The following is a 17,388-nucleotide window of genomic DNA, read 5'->3' on the forward strand; positions in this document are numbered from 1 at the left end:
GAGCATGAAGAGAAATGCAAGATAATAATTATGATAGACTGAAAATGAGTGTTCTGGTCAACAAACAAGCATGGCTGCATCAACACCAATCTGTAGAGTTAGCAGTCATTCCCACAAACTCAGGAGTCTTTATAAATATTATTTCTTCAAAGAAGCATTTCCTTATCTTTCATCAAAGCACAGTTGTTTCCTGACAGCAAATAAGTATCATTAAATATTTCCTAATATAGTCTTTTCAATGTTGCTGTCTAGACTTTAGCTAGTTGTACAATTTTTCATTTTCCTTTACACTTTCATAACCTCGCTGAAATTAAAGTGAAAATAATTATGGGAAACACATCACTCTTTGAAATGAAACTGATTTTTCAAGGTCAGAATAACGAGTTTTATAACATAACACATTCCATTTTAACAGAGAACAAAAAAATAAACTAAATATTTAGTAATTTGAGGGTTACTTTTTTAAGTAACAAAGTGTAGATAATTACAGTTTGAGAAGAATACTAAGTACACACATTACAATATTGCATAATAATTGCAAACTCAAGTCATATGCCTACTCAGGTAAGGAAAAGAAGCTTTAGGATGATTTCAGAAGATGGTAAAAGTTGAAAGTTCTGTTGCTGGTTAGGTCACTGGTCTAATGTATGACCACAATCTAAGATGTGGCATTGTTTTCCTCAATTTCTTATTTATTAAAAAGCAGGCAAAATGTTTTCTTAAATAATGGATAGAATTCATTAAAGCATATGGTTCTTGCTGTTTTTCATATTCTTAAATTGAAGATAATATATTTAGAAAGAGTAATATATTCAAGATCCTTCAGTGATTTAGGAGCCTTAATCTTATTTCCAGAAGTGATTTCTTATGAATCAGCAAGGTGCTGGCACATAAATCTTGGACAAGAAAATGTAAGTTTCTAAAAGTCTTTCTGTCCTCCCGCATACTGAAGCACAGCATTATAGAGATGAGTACCTTTAAATGTTAAATATCAGTGGAAACATAAATATAATGCATAAGGTAGTACAACACCTTTATTTCTACTCATCAAATATCCTGACTGAGATTGCAAACTTTTAAAATATTTCTAAACCGATTATAGGAATTTAATTTCTTCATTGGAGAAAAAAACAAACAAACAAACAAACAAACAAACAAAAAAGCATTAAAATTATGTCTTTATTCCAGTCATGAGTTGTATAAGCTTTCTCAAGGAGAATCCATTAAATTTTTCAAGTAATGCATTTTAATTACATGGGCCAGCATTATTAGTCACAACATCAAGGGACCTCCAGTCATTCAAATCTAGTAATAGACACTTCTGTCATGTGTGGCATTGGTTTGGTCATCAATAAGAGAAAATATTATTCACACTGTCTGTTTCTGCATATTCCTTTATCTTCTTTAAATTACGTTTTTCCACAGCAGCCTAAAGCTAACTGGATTTCTCATGTCATAATGTGCAAATCTTAGATGTTTATTTTCTTTCTCTTTCTCTCTTTTCTTTTTTTTTTTTTTTTTATTTTTTTAATTTTCATTTCCACAAGGCAAAGTCCAAAATCAAAATGAGCTGTGGCTTAGTAGCACTGTTTTTGTAACATTCTTTAAACTCAAATTAGCTTCCCAACATTTGTAAGTCATCTGGGTCAAACTGCTTTGCCTCTTTTAGGTGCACCTTCTCATTCGCTTGTGAATGCATTGCCTACTTGCAGGAGCCTACTGTCATATGGAGACCACGTCCGAAAAATCATTTTCAGCAATGCTGTCAGTTAAATTTCTGATGAGGATCTGAACTTATGTCCTCACAACCTAAAATTGGATGATGTAAGGCAAAACCTTGCTTTCCTGTGACAGTATAATGGCTGCTTTTAAAATCCCTAGCTATTGAGTGTTCTTTGGCCTTAGTAATAGTATATAAATACATCTTCAGAAAAGCAAATTTTCCTCCTTTTCAAAATTCATTTCATTTACTGCCTAATAAAGCTGTTTTGATGTTTTTTCATTGTCATAATATTTCATAAAAGCTTTATCAAACTAAGAGGCTTAAAATAGATAACTCAATGAAATGTAGAGTGCTGCAAGTTTTCAGCACAGTTTTATTACTGTAAAAAATGCCAGCAAAGTAGGATTGCAGTTACTGGAAAATCTTCTCTATTTTCCCATTTCCACAAAAAAAAAAAAATAAAAAAATTCAGCTCCATATTTGTTTGTTGTTGTTGTGTTATGTTTTGTTTTGTTTTGTTTTTCCTCTGGATCTATATGTTCTTCTCTTTGTCCTTGTGCAGCCATAACTTGAAACAATTAACAACTACATCCTCTCAAAATAACAAACATTGAGACAATGAATTTCTGAAAAGCATTTATGTGATTCCTGTTTTTTCTGGGCAAACATACATATACTTAGTGTAGCAACTACCAGAAAATAGTATCACCCAAGAAACTAAAAGTAGCATGGACCACAGGTTGTTCAACTTATTTTTCAGGTTAGATTTCACATTGCAATTTTGATACTCTCTTTGAACAGCAAAGAAAATACATTTTATTTAGTCAAGGAAATCCCCTTTACATATATGTAAAAGATATTCAAGGCAGAACCTTTCCCTTGTTCAACTTTTTGCTTACTTTTTGCATGGTATTTTTAAGAAGAATATGTTAAATGTTGCCTAAATAGGTAGGATTAAAACAAAGAAAGATTAAGGAATTGCTCTCAATTATTATTTTTGGTTTTTAATCTTAGCTTTCAAGTCATGTTTTTGCCTTCTTAAAGAGTACATCATAGATGCTAAAAATAACACAATTTCCTTTTGTGTGGGTTTACAGGGATATGCTGATTTTAATATGATTTCCAAAGAAACTGAATTTGCATAGCTGTTCATTATTCTAAAATTAGCTGTGACCAAAAGGTATTCATAATACATAATAATAAGATGAAATTATTAGTTAAAGGCAATTTAAAATTATTTAAAACTGTCTGAACCTGTGTTATATTAAACCAAGGTGAAACGGAAGTAAATGGGAAATGATGCTCTTCTTGAAAGTGTATGTAATGTACAGTACATTTTATAGCTTATGATTTTGAACAACTCAATCTTTTTTTGTCCCTTCCTCCTAAGCAGCAAATTAACAATCAGAGAAGCTTCTGTTGGGATGATGATGTTGATTATTACATAAGATTTCTGGTTGTGATCTCTTTTATTCAAGTATGTGAACAGTGTCCTGTTTTCTTTAGCAACACTTAGAAGTATCCAACAAATTCTTCACTTAAAACTTTGTAGTCTGACTTCACAGATATCTCATACTCCCTGTGACTTTGTCCTTCCCTCTATTAAGTCACGTTAATTTATTTGTTGCCTCTATGCTAGACTTTTGCTCCAGTATACAACACCAATAATCAGTCTTGTTCTTACCATCAATCAACCTTCTTCTTCCCATCTGTCTCCATGGATCCCTGGGATGACACTCAGATCAATCTTTCTAATAAGGTCAACTGCTTTGGATGTCAGTTTCTCTGCTTTGAGCTATCTTTTCATATAAAAACCTTTGGTGAGAGATACTTCTTTGTATAAAGACCTCTGGTGAATGGTCTAGAGGGGAAGATCAGCAGCCAGCAGACATTCCTTGGTTTGTTCAGCAGAGGAGGCTGAGGACCTCCTCATGGAGGCCTCATGGAGGCCTGCTGCTTCCTCAGAAGGAGATCAGAGGGGCAGGCACTGAGCTCTTCTCTCTGGGTCAGTGATAGGACCCAAGGGAATGGCATGGAGCTGGAACAGGGGAGGGTCAGGCTGGGTGTTAGGAAATGGTTTTTCAGTGAAAGGGTGGTCAGACACTGGAACAGGCTCCCTAGGGAAGTGTTCATGGCACCAAGCCTTCTGGAGTTCAGGAAGCATTTAGACAATGCTGTCAGAATTATAGTTTAATTTAACTGTGTGGAGCCATATGTTTGACCTGATGATCCTTGTGGGTCCAATCCGACTCAGAATATTCTATGATTCTATGATAAAAAGACTTACTTCTTTCTTACGTTAGCCTGTTAGAAGGGTGCTTGACACAGCTATCATGTTTAACACAATCTGCAGATAGTAAGTTCTGATGGACGTCATTACTGCCTGGTGGTAAAACTTGTACATGTCTGGACCATTTGTAGAATCTCATTGACTGCACTGAACTTGTACAGGTATTAAAGCCAGGTCATCACAGGTGAGGCTGTTTCAATAGGGTGTTTTAAATAACACATATGAAATTCATTTTAAAATAATCTTGAACTAAATGTTGAAGTTCAGACCACTCAGACTTGATAATGAGAAAAGCTGCAGAACTACAAAAACAGGGCTTTGAAAATCAGTTTGGCTGTTGTGGTGGTCACAAAACTGCCCATCTGTCTCTATAAAAAATAGTACAATGAGGAGATAATGAAAATATACCATCATACATAATTGTTTTGAAGTTTATGATAGCAATGGGGTTAATTTCCTTTTGACTTAAATTGCAGCTGAAAAAGAAAACACTGGAAGTGACTGTCTGGGATTATGATAGATTCTCATCGAATGACTTCCTTGGTGAAGTGAGTATCATCTTTCTTTCTTTCTGCCCTTGACCAGTTCGAAAGGCAATGAATGGCTTGTTGGTATTTGGACAATGTTTGCTTACACTGTATGGGACTAGTAAAAACACATTAGGTATAAACTTTCTTACAGCACAATATTACTGCTGACTTCACAACAATTGATCATAATTTTCTTCATTCACACATATAAGATGCCTGTCCTTATCTTGGTAAACAGTGGGTAAATTCACTCAGGACTCCACAGAATGTTACTTCGCTGATTTTATTTACCTATTTATTTTTTTGATCCCAAGCTGTGACTGAATGGTGGATTCTTGTTGTGACTGATAAAATGCCAGCCTTGATTTTAACATAACATAGGAAGGCTGAGCAGGTATCAGTCTTTGGAAATTATTGAAGGATTAAATTTTGCTATCAAGACACATGATAGAACATCCACAATTAACAGCAAGAGTCAGTTATTTGGTCTTGCAGATTCAAGGTCTTCTTTATAACACTAAAAAATAGTAATATCATTGCCAAAGTATAAGCGAAGGCAAAATCTTGTAAGGCCTGAATACCCTGAATACCCTGGTAATTAAAAATAGATGAGTGATCATGGGTAGCAGTGTGATCTCTCTTTTAAAAGCAAACAAACATATGGACATATAATATAGAGTTACCAGCAATAAGTATGATGTCAAATAAGTAATTAAAAATGTTATTACCAAAGAAGATTATAATTAGAAACAGAAGCCCAGAAAAATCGATTGCTCAAATTACTGTTCATATACAGAGTAACTTCGAATACCTCTGCTTAGTCTGCATTTGAATTTATCAAAAAGGCATTCAGTTCAGCTCCAGTATCCATTTGTGTAACTCTAAAACTGAGCAATCAGTGACACTATTTGAACAATTACTAAAATAAATGTATAGGAAGCAGCTACATGATTACTTATTTTCTGCATGCCACATCAGTATTCCTGTTGGGTTCAGCATATTTTTCCAAAATCTGGGTTTTACTGAATATTTACGTCACTGTCATTTATGACATTTACAAAATGGATGCTCCAGCAGCTGCTCCTACAGGAAGATTTAAACTTCGCCTTCAAATATTTTAAACCTCTAGAACTATTTTATTTATTGAATTATTCAAACTTAAACATGAAAACCATGCTTCATGGAAGAATGTTGGGAAAAGACCATCCAGTGTACCTCAGGACCATTTTGAAGTCCAGGGTACCCAGTAAAATGGGATCCAAATTGTGCCCTAAGGAATTTGTAATGGACTTTCACAAAGGCACAAGCATAGATACTTATGGGTATCAAAGACTGCTGAAAAACTGAATAAAGTCAGCATCATTTGCATGCCCCAGAAGGCACATGGCACATTATGGTTCACATCGACAAGATACATCCCTTTTCTCCAAAATAGAGCTGCTAGCCAGTATTGCCCATTAGGAACAACCTTCAACCATGTATGGTGGTTTTACCCAGTTGGGCAGCTGAGCTCCACCACAACTGCTCTCTCACCTCACTCCCCTTCCTCAACAGGAAAGGGAGAGAAAATACGATAAAAAGGGCTCAAGGGTTGAGATAAGGACAGGGAGATCACTCAATTATCGCAACAATTATCATCATGGGCAAAACAGACTCAATGTAGAGATATTAGAGACACTTATTGCCTATCACTAACAAGCTAGAGAAGTGAGAAACAAAGAAAAAAAAAATAAAAACACCTTCCTCCCATTCACTCTCTTCCACCTCCTCCTCCCTATTTTTGTTCTTTCCTTCACTCAAGACTGTGATGACTCTTTAGTACTTTACAAAATCACAGAATCATCTAGGTTGGAAGAGACCTCCAAGATCACCTAGTCCAACCTCTGACCTAACACTAACAAGTCATCCACTAAACCATATCGCTAAGATCTAAATGTAAATGTCTTTTAAAGATCTCCAGGGATGGTGACTGAACCACTTCCCTGAGCAGCTCTTGGCCCTCTCTACCACAAAACCAGAGTGTGAAAGGATCTTTATTGCTCCCATTGTTGTTTTTTTTAGGATTTATTTTTAAAGAAATTTCCCAAAACTCCTAGTAGCAATGGAAGTGGCCTAGAGAAGATTTTGGCTACAATTTTTTTTTGCTTTTTTTTTTTTTTTTTTATGGCATATTGCTAGTTTCATTGCCACATTACCATTTTTTCTTCCTTTTTCCTTACTGTTGAGGTGCGATGCTTAAAGGGCCTATTGCACTTTACTATTATTTTTGGAAGTGCAAAGGTATACCCCTTTTTTTTTTTTTCCTACAAATTCTGAAAATTTGTGGAATTTTGAAAAGAAACAACAAGACCCAGTCTCATACTACTGAAGACTTTATTTAAAACAAATAGAAAATTATTTGTCCCTTTCCTGACAGAAACAAGAAAATAGCTATGCCCAATTCTTCTGTTAGGACATAGAAGAGGTAGAATGACTAGTACCCTCTTTTGCCTTGCTATCAAGCAAATGCTCACAAGCTACTCCTTAGCCATCTTGGTATGGAGTTATGTATAAGCTAGTAGTCCCTACTGAGATCCTGCTGAGATGTATCAGTGCAGACACAGCAGTATGCTAACAAATGTGTGTTTCCAACCACAGCTGGTTTACATCAGGCTAGGTTAGAGCATGAGCAGAGAGTCCTGAATCTGATAGCACTCAGCCTTTATGCCATTATCTGTTTATATTTGCTACTTTTAGTAGCACAACTGTAGACTCTTATGCTGTAAACCATCATACATAGATCATATAAAAGCCGTATATTGTGCTTTCATTCGTTTATAGGTATTGATTGAGTTATCCAGTGTCTCTCAGCTTGACAACACTCCTCGGTGGTACCCTCTGAAAGAACAGAGTGAAAACATTGATCATGGGAAATCTCATTCTGGACAGAGTAGCCAGCAATCGCCAAAACCATCTGTCATCAAGAGCAGAAGTCACGGAATCTTCCCAGATCCCTCTAAGGGTAGGAATGACTCAGTGCACCTGATATGAAGTGTTTTTCCAGATGACAGGAAAACCTTTGCTATTTGTAAGTTCTCATGGAAACATCAAGATACTGCTATGAAGTTTGCATAAACTTTTATTAAAGACTTATTTCTCTCTGTGGTTAATTTATCAGAGACCTGTGCTGAGGCCTAATTTGAACCAACTGGTGCCAGACAGCTCACTGTATATTTGTGTCATTAAAATAGCCACACCTAAGCTCTATGAGCTTTTCACATCTATTATAAACTCTGTGCCTTTTTCATTTTTTTTCTAGTAGCCTTGGCCAAATTCAATACATATTTAGCTTCCTATTTTTCACATTCTTTAAATAATCAATGGCATTTTATCTTCTGGAAATGTCACATTAATAGTTTATAGAATAACAATTATGCTGTAATAATGCATATGCATATGCATATCCAGTCAATGATAATGGGCTGTAGCTTATTTCAAGTGCATTGGAAATCAGTGGAACTCATACAGTAGAATTATACTAGGGCTTACAAAAGAAGAATTGATCTCAATGTCTCCTGCTCCAATAAATTTATCTCTGCTTTCTTTCTTTCCTTTTTTTTTTCTTTCCTTTTTTTTTTTTTTTTTTTTTTTCCCTATACTAAGTACTGGTGGCCAGTAGCAATGTCAAAGCAATAGCAATCAAAAACACTCTAGATGAGAGGCTCATGTTGATAAGACTTTGGTCCATCTCTTCTCTATCTCTTAGTAAAGTTTTGCTAGCAAATGGTGTCTATTTAATATCTATCTCCAAATCAGAAGTTACTACAGAAGGTGTTGCAAAGCAGAGTATTCATTTGGCAGGACAGAGGGTAAAAGTTCTTGCATTACAACAGTGTAAAGGATAGTGGTTATCATCTCCATACTCGAGAAGCATAAAACAGGAAAGTCTTTAGGCTACCCCATTGTTCCAACAGTGTGAAACAGTGCCGGAAGCATAAATAACAGGTTATAGAAACCTATTAACAAATGAATTATTCCCTGGGCCATGGAATGGTGAGGAAATAAAAAATTATGCTTAATAAGAGTTTCCTAATCACAATATATCCTGAGACTTTGAATGGTGTTGCACAGCTTTATTCATTGTTCTGGAATGTAGCTAGAGAGGGAAACTGAGAGAAAGAAAATGAGTTTGTTTTTAATAAATGCAGCACTTGTGCTTCTCCATTTTCTTGTTAGACATGCAGGTGCCCACCATCGAGAAATCCCACAGCAGTCCAGGGAGCTCCAAATCTTCTTCTGAAGGACATCTACGCTCCCATGGGCCATCCCGCAGCCAAAGCAAAACCAGTGTCACTCAAACCCACCTTGAAGATGCTGGGGCAGCCATTGCTGCTGCTGAAGCAGCTGTCCAACAGCTTCGTCTTCAACCAAGTAAAAGACGCAAATAAATTCCTCAGCATGGCAGCTTAATGTTCATCTGTTGCCTTTTTCCCTGCTGTCCTTTCCTTTTATTTTTTTAATGCTCTTGGCACACTGTGCTCACTCTTTTTGATGTCTTTCTTTGTGTGCCTGTGTGTGAATACATATAATTACAATATTCTCTTGTATTTAGAAGTCTTTTATTTATTTATTTATTTTAATTTATATAGACTGCAGTGAAACTGGCTGTTTCTCCATTGTTCCCTTCATTCATGGTCCATGATGTTCCATAGTTGTGCATGACTCACAGAGAGTTCCATTGTGTGGTGGTGTTTTGATGTCACTAAACAATGACCAATGAAGTAACCAAAACTGGCAGAGATGCAGCTGTAAACTTTGCAAGTTGCACACAACAAGTATGGAGGACACACTAACAAGATGTAACTATGAATATTAATCAGCAGGACAGCACCACATATGAAGGAGGAAAAAGGAAAAAAAAGTAAACTTGAAAAAAAAAATATTTTTTTTTAACTGCATGGTTAAGATATCGATTTTTGAAGCATGGCTGTAAATATTTAACTTTTTTTTTGGAAATGAAATGTAACAACCTTCTTTCTTAGTCTCTCACATAATATATCATATTAGTGATGAGCAAAACAACAATGCACAAAACCATTAAACACAAAAAACAATTTACAACATTAGTTTTTGACATTGTTAACAAGTTGTCAAAGTCAGAGTTGAGAGCTAAGTCAGTCTTCACAGTTCAATTCTTCTTGTAATTTTTGTACCATAGTTTGATCAAAGGTCGGGATAAGTTGTATCTGACATCTTTAAACAGATTAATAAATTAGAACTTTTCAATAAAAAAGCAAAGCTCTCCAGAGAGGACTTATTTAAGGGTAAATTCAAACTCTCTGACAGTGGATTCATTGTGTTTGTCTTCAGGATTTATTATGATATGCCATAAACTTACCATGGTATAATGCAAAACCAAAGGGGTGATTTCCTTTGTCTTCACCATCATTAATACAAGAAACAGCCAGTTTTAATACTCTTTAATGCTGTGCATGTGGTGTCTCTTTGGTGTTTGAAAACACTACTTATTTAAATACAGACAAAAACACTTTTGTTTGCATGAATAACATTTAAGCTGGTTCCATCTGAGGATACATACTCTGGGTTTCCATTTCACCCACACTGCCACAGCAGCACATAAAAGCGGTCAGTCTAATCATGCCAGGAAGCAGCACAGACACAGCATAGCAGGAGTCCTCCCTATTCAAAGAACTCAGTCTGACAATCTGCCTCCACCAGCCAATGACAACAAAGACCAAAGCCAACTAGCCCTCAGGAAAGTGATGTCTGACGGACCAGTCAAGCCTGAAGGAGGTGAGCAGAAAGACATGGTTAAGAAACCAAACACATCACAAATCCTTCTTGCCATGTCTACTAATTCATCACAATATTTAATTATGTATTTTACCCCTCCATTAAGTGCTGTGTTAACATGAATCAAGAACTCTTCTTGATTTTTCTGCATCAGCGCATAATTCCTTATCATAAAAAAACCTGCGCTAAGAAACATTACAAAACAACAAAAGTGTACACTACCATTCCACTGGAGGACTTAAATCTTTGATGAAAAACTGTATAGCTTTGCTCATGTTGTTGCCTAACAAAAAACGTGCAACCATGTTGGTCTGCTTAAGCATGATTTAACATACCTTGTGACAAAAACATAACTACACATTTTTGTTTCTGGAATTCTAATTGGAACATCAACATTTTTATTTTTATTTTTTCTCTCCCAGTAGTGTTATGACATCAACAGAGATATTTTTTTTAAACCACCAGTGGAAAGGAAAGTTTTGATCCATGTATAACTCTATCTCTTGATAAGTTTTCCATCTCTGAAATTCTTTTCTACCTGTAGACACCTGTCCATCGACCCTAAATGCTGCATATCATCAACTTCACCACTAATCACAAATAAAGAGCCAGATTCTCAGTTGTTTCAAGTTGACAGTGTTCTTTTGAAATCTGGAGCATTTTGCTTATTTCCAAAAAATCTGAGGGATTATCCCAATAAACTTACAGACTGGACTCCCAGATTTTCTTTTGTGTTGTATTCCCTTTCCAATATCATGCAAATCATCAAAGGTTTTTCTGTTAACACTATCACACACCATGGACCATAGGATGTCTGAAAATGTTGTATGAAAGAAAGAGGACATGATATTTCAAAAGATACATTCTAAATGCAAAAAGTCATTAATGTGATGTTGAAATGGCTAATTAACAAGGGCTGATTTAATGAGTAATTTTAAATATTGTATTTACTAATAACAATAACTTTCTTTTTCTTATCTGAAAACTCTTAAATATGTGCATATATTACATATTACAAATATAACATGCATATGTGCAGCCGCACACATATTCTTCTCCCTACAGCTCAACTCAGGACACTCAGTTCAGGCCGAGGCTGAAGGAGATCATGACACTAGTTCATGACTGAAATGTCCATCCTATTATTAGGATGTATACCACAGAAATCTTTTGAGGTGCTGTTTCTGTAGACATTTATTATAAAGTCTTGAAGTCCTACAATGTCTTTTGGTAGAGAGGAACAATGCTTAAACCTTTTCCTTATCATATGGGCTTGAATCGTGTTCCACATATATGGTATTTATGATAGAGACAGGCTGTTGGCTTCAAGTACCTTTGTTACTAAGCATCTTTTCTATTAAAATTGTGAAAAGGACATGTATTAATATGCATTTGGCTCATAGGAGTGTTAGAACCATCTTACAGAGTCTTGGGAATAAAAATGAACATTAATATTAATATATTAGTGAGGTTGGAGTTGCTGAGGAAACTAGATAGTTTTGGTTTTACTTCTTTTCACTTCTGACTAATACAGACAATCCATGGTGGCCTTCACAAATATTATAAGTTTGGCTTCATATCTGTTTGTCTTCTTACAATTCCCAAACTAGTGTGTCCTAATTTATTCGTATAAGGCAGGCCACATATAAGTACCATTTTGAGTTTAATGGATCTCAAGTACATTTTAACAGGAACAAAGGGTAAGATTAGTTAACTGCAGTTTTGTTGAGTTAAAATGGGAGAGATTATAACCTTGAATGGAAAAGGTGCTAAGATACTCAAACCAGCTTTCAAAGTTCTTGGAAGGAAAAAAAAAAAAAAAAAAAAAAGGAGGAAAAACAGGATTGGAACAGTCATTTTAGCAAGTTAGTAAGGATGATTTTGCATTTTTTTCACTAAATCTCAAAGCATTTTCTTTAAAAAAAAAAAATAAACAACACATTACAGATAATATACAACAATATTATTACTGTTAGCACTACTATATAGCACTCTGAATTTATCAGAGAACAGCACCTTTTAGAAAAGCTGTTGTTTTTTTCTAGGCCAAGTATACAAGGTGATAGCAATCTAGCAAGATTTCCACAAAGTTAATCTGAAAAAAAAAAAACAAAAAACAACAACAACAAAAACAAAAACAAAAAAACTCTGTTGCATGATTATCATTCTTTCTACACCTAACTTAAGAATTTATTCCTTTAACCTAGTCTCTCAGTACTTTTTTATTTTTTTTTCCTTTTCCTCTTGCATTGAATTGCCACTTGAAGAAAACAAAACAAAACAAAACAAGAACCTTCAGTCATTCTGAGAATGCCTCAGAGAAATCTTTCTCTACTTCTGGACCTAGAACCTGAACCTAGGACTATTGGATTTATTTTGTTACTTATTAATTGTATGTTTGACAAGAAATGAAAAGGAAATCATAAACAAAAACAGTATCCACAGTATACATACAGTATTTTGTGAATGCATGGGCCTTGCATCACCTTACGTTTGTTGTAATGATCTATTTCTGTACTATATTAATACTATATTCTGAATTTATTTTAAACAGTAAAAATGTATTTTAAGTGATCTGTTTTACATTTAAGGTGAAGATACAACAGAAGTCATTGGTCTTTGTTCAGCATGTTTGTAAAAGCCAATAGTCAACTACAACATTTAATTAAAAATAAACCCTGAAGTACAATTTCCTTGCTGCCTGTGAGAGATAAGAGTGCAATCTGCAGAGAAACCAATTGCATACATTCCACTCATACCCTTCAGAGAGGAACAATAAAATTTCAGAGCAAAACCTTTGAAGCTAAAAGTTGCAAGGGATCCAAGCCAGAGGGAGACAGCAGTGCTTAGGTTTGAGTTAATTTGAATTTGTTTCTGCGAAAAAAATTGGATCACTGCCAATTACACATTCACATAAAATAAGCATTCCTTTCAACATAAGCTGAGTATTAGGGTTTATCCACCAGACAAGTCAGTTTTCAAGATGGACTGATAGTCCACCTCCTTCTAAGTCAATAACTTAACCCACTGAAGGATCATGCCCATTATGTAGAATTTATTGGTAGGTCACTTATGTTTTAAATAAATATAATTATCTGTTCTTCAGATCACTAAGCAGTTACAGATATTCAGATGAAAAATATTTTTTTTTCTGGGTGTATGCAGGTAGGCATATCTGAAATATAGTTATTTACCTATTTTATATAAGGCCTTTTCAAAGACAGGTTTTTTTTTTTGTTGTTGTTTTTTTTTTAAGTGAACAACATGCTTTAGTTTTTATTACTCCCAGTGAGACAAGTTAGAAGGACAATGCACAACAAAATTTCCCTTCAACATCAGAGTAAAAAGTAAAAACATTCACCAATTGGAGCACAGTAAATTAATATCTAAGTAGCTAAACCCAAATATTATTGTAGTCATATCCATTTTTTTCTACACTTTCAAACAGGCACTCATGAGAGAGAAGCTGAGTCAATATCTTCTTGCTAGAACATGATGCATTTCAAGAGATCAGAGCTTTTAGCTGCCTTAGTATGCACCTCCTTTTCTATTTGGCACACATTAAAAAACAAAAACAAAACAATAAACTAAGCAAATAACAACACCAACAACAAAACAAAACAAAACAAAACACCAGGAGGAAAGTACTGCTTTGCTCCTGACCTGAATTTGTTAGCAAATCTTCAAGATTTATTAAAAAACATTGTATTTCAGTTCAATGTCCAAACACACCTGTTGGTACCACTATCACTAGGAGGTGGGAACTATTTAATGTGGTACACACAATATATTTCTACAGCAACTTTTATCTATGTTTCCTACATTTTATTCAGTAGATATGTTCACCTAATCTGATAAAGATTTTTCATAGAATCATAGAGTCATAGAATGGCTTGGGTTGGAAGAGACGTTATAGATCACCTAGTTCCAATTGCCGTGACATGGGCAGGGACACCTCCCACTAGACCAGGTTGCTCAAAATCCTATCCAGCCTGGCCCTGAACACTTCCACTTTTTCAGCCTCTGACATTTTAAAATCACAGAATTTTCTGAAAACTTCCAATACTAACTAATGTCTGTTTCCCATCTCACACAGAAAATTTTATATTTTACATTTTCTACTGTGACCCAAAAGCTTTATTTGTGATACCATAAGAGGATACTACTTCCCAAATAATTGTGTGTCAAATGATTATATTATTCAGAGAAAGGTCTACCATCATACCTAACACTGGTGACTTCCTGTAAGAATAAATGAACTGTGCATCAGCATTTTAGTAATTGTATCTAGATAAGTCCATCAAATTATACCTCTTGAAGACCCTCAGTTCGAAACACCTTAACTCAAAAGGCAGCATGCCTGCTTTTGGCTTCTTTGGTCAACCAACTTTGACAAGATTTCACTTGAGTGTCAGCATAGCAGCAGGTTAAAGCTACACAAATATTAGATGTGACATATGTACCAACAATGTATTGGTAGCACTGTAAAATCTGTGATACATGTCTGAGCGGGCACTATGTAATTTCTAGCCACTTAGATGTAAAAAAATAAAAAATATAATTTGACAGGAACTGTCTTAACTTCTATTTACTGGTGTTAGCAACGATGTAGAGTGAAAGGAAATTGATTCCTAGGTTCTATAAATCTTTTGGATTGGGTTGACTGTGGATTTAAATGCCTTCTTACTTGTGCTCCCTTTAGGCCTATACCTATTTTCCCGCTTCTAATAAGCAATATTTATAAATTTATAAACTTCTAATAAGCAATATAATAAATATTTTCATTTTTATAAAACAGTAATTTAGGATGCTTTCTTCACACTTACATAATTTACTGCCCTAAGCTGTTTTATGACTAGCTTCACCAGTCTCGTAATTTCCCAGATAAATGGGCTTTAATATTGCTGCAAATAACCAATTTCCAAGAATCACTACCAAAACAAGAACAGTATGTCCTCACTCTCTGCAGGCAGCAATAATCTGAGGCTGTCTTTTGAGGCTTGTTTCAGTCTAAAAGCTGGCACATTTTGCTTTGGTTATTCCTGCTATCCACCATTGGTTATTTGGTTATTCCTGCTTCCACCATTTTAAGATGACATGCAATTTCAGGAAATTGCTCAGATTCTTCATTTGATAACTCCCATTTCAAAAGTCTGTTAGAAGGTAGCCTAAGCCTATGGAGCACAAGGAAGACAATTATTTCATCAGAATTTCTTTGCTGGGTAAAGAAATATCATCACCGCATTTTCAGATGACTGCTATTCTGCCACCATTACTCATTTCAAATGGTAAATTGCTCTGCAAAGAGTTGAACTGAAATTTCACAAAATATCCAAAATATCACTACTCAGTGTGTGGTCAAAGCTGTGCCTAATACACAAATGAGGTTGCAGTAGGTAAGACCATGATCTAAAATACTGTTGAGTATGAGGAAGAATTCTGAATACCAGAACTGACCTGGTTCATATCCCTTGGTGATGGATTATTCATTATTTATCCACACTCAGTTCCCAAAAGATGGAGCTATCAGTCCCGACAAAAGGATTTCATTCTGCAGAACTCCACAGAGCAAGCCAGAGCAGTACTTGCTCTTAGTATGAGCAACCATTTCTTGAAAGTATGTAAATAGGCATTTGGCAGCAGCAAGAGCTTGAAGTACTTGAAACAGAAGCCAAGTGAGAATGGAGAGTAGACAAGCTTCTGTCAGAAGACTGTGCGTGTGACATGCGCTGTTGTTTAGCAGAAAAATTTCCAAAGTAGATTTGTGATTTCACCTGCTTCCATGGAGTTACATTACTCTGAGGAAACAGAATGATACTATCAGCCTTCTTTGTTACTCAGGGCTTTTCACAAGACTGCAAGTTTTGGAGAACTCTTAGAACTGTTTTATTTAGAACTTTTTTTTTTTTTTTTTTTTTTTTTTTTGTCTATTTGTTTTGTTTTGTTTTCCCAACCAATTACAGGCAAAGTCTCAAAACTTATTCCCGAAGTCCTGCTCAAAAGCAATTTTCCATCCTCCTGATTGGTTTACAAACAGAATTGTTTCAATGTGTTTTTATAGTTTGGTTTTGGCTTCTAGACAGATACCTGTGAAAGGAACTACACAATTGAAAGGAAGAGAACACAATTTCTGCAATTTAATGACCTGTTTTTTAATTCTAAAAATTAGTCCCATTTTTTAATTCTAAATCTTTATTTTCAGCTTTTGTTTTTAATGTCCACTCACTGTAGAAGAATAGCTGCAGGGTCTGACAGCCTTGGATTCTTTCTATTTTGCTAATGACTGATTTGACTCGTCATAGCTATAGTCTTATGTGAATTGTCTCTCTTATGTTGTGTTTAATAAAACCATCTTCTCTACTGTAAAAAAAAATAATAGACTTTTCTAAAAAAAAAAAAAAAAGATACAATCATATCACCCATCTTTTTTTTTATTGAATTTTATTATTAATATTATTATTTTTTATACTAAGGCATGAGTTACATGTTTTCCCTGGATAAAAAAAGTTTTCTGACTGGGCCCATAAGCCAAAGCACAATCAAAAATACAAACAGAAATCTTTTTTTTGCCATTCAAGCACATGCATTCAACTAATACTGCAGTAAGAATAATAAATTATTCTTACTTACAGTAAGCGGTAGCACACACTTTTTTTTTTTTTTTTAAGAAAAAAAATAACTATATCAGAGATATGGTTCTGATTGACTTTTTAGCATTTGAAAGAATCCATTTAAGCAATTGAGAACTCCTCCAACCATTTATACATTATTCACTAGAATGGTTGAACTGAAATTTTTGCTCATGTCAGCCTGTAGAGAATGAAGTAAAACAAAATTACTCAGTGGTAACATTAACACTGCATTGCTGGCTACTGATTATCAAATCTTTACCCATCAACACATCTTCAAAGTAGAGAACATTTCTTGTCATTAGGGGAACTCAGCTAAAATAATATTAGCAGGTGAACATGAAATTAAATCTACATCAATAACAGAAATTCAGTGCACTCTGAGAAGGCAGTCTATATTAGAGATTTAATCTTTCATTTCTT

At 34.8% G+C, this 17,388-nt stretch overlaps 1 protein-coding gene across 8 annotated transcripts in view; it reads left to right on the plus strand.

Moving 5' to 3' along the window:
* The window catches only part of PCLO (piccolo presynaptic cytomatrix protein), a 361,590-nt gene that overhangs the window by 286,875 nt on the left and 57,327 nt on the right, over positions 1-17,388 (plus strand). For 3 of the 8 annotated variants that reach the window (XM_027459975.3, XM_027459963.3, XM_027459977.3), the window contains 4 exons: positions 4,490-4,561; positions 7,364-7,544; positions 8,759-8,953; positions 10,154-10,336. In XM_027459975.3, coding sequence (XP_027315776.1) covers positions 4,490-4,561; positions 7,364-7,544; positions 8,759-8,953; positions 10,154-10,336 — 631 coding nt within the window. Of the gene's footprint in view, positions 1-4,489; positions 4,562-7,363; positions 7,611-8,758; positions 8,954-10,097; positions 10,337-17,388 lie in introns of those variants that run through there. The other 5 variants (XM_072026854.1, XM_027459970.3, XM_027459981.3 and 2 more) reach the window with 5 other exon arrangements.

The sequence above is a fragment of the Anas platyrhynchos genome, chromosome 1 (genome assembly GCF_047663525.1).
Source record: "Anas platyrhynchos isolate ZD024472 breed Pekin duck chromosome 1, IASCAAS_PekinDuck_T2T, whole genome shotgun sequence".
NCBI lineage: Eukaryota > Metazoa > Chordata > Aves > Anseriformes > Anatidae > Anas > Anas platyrhynchos.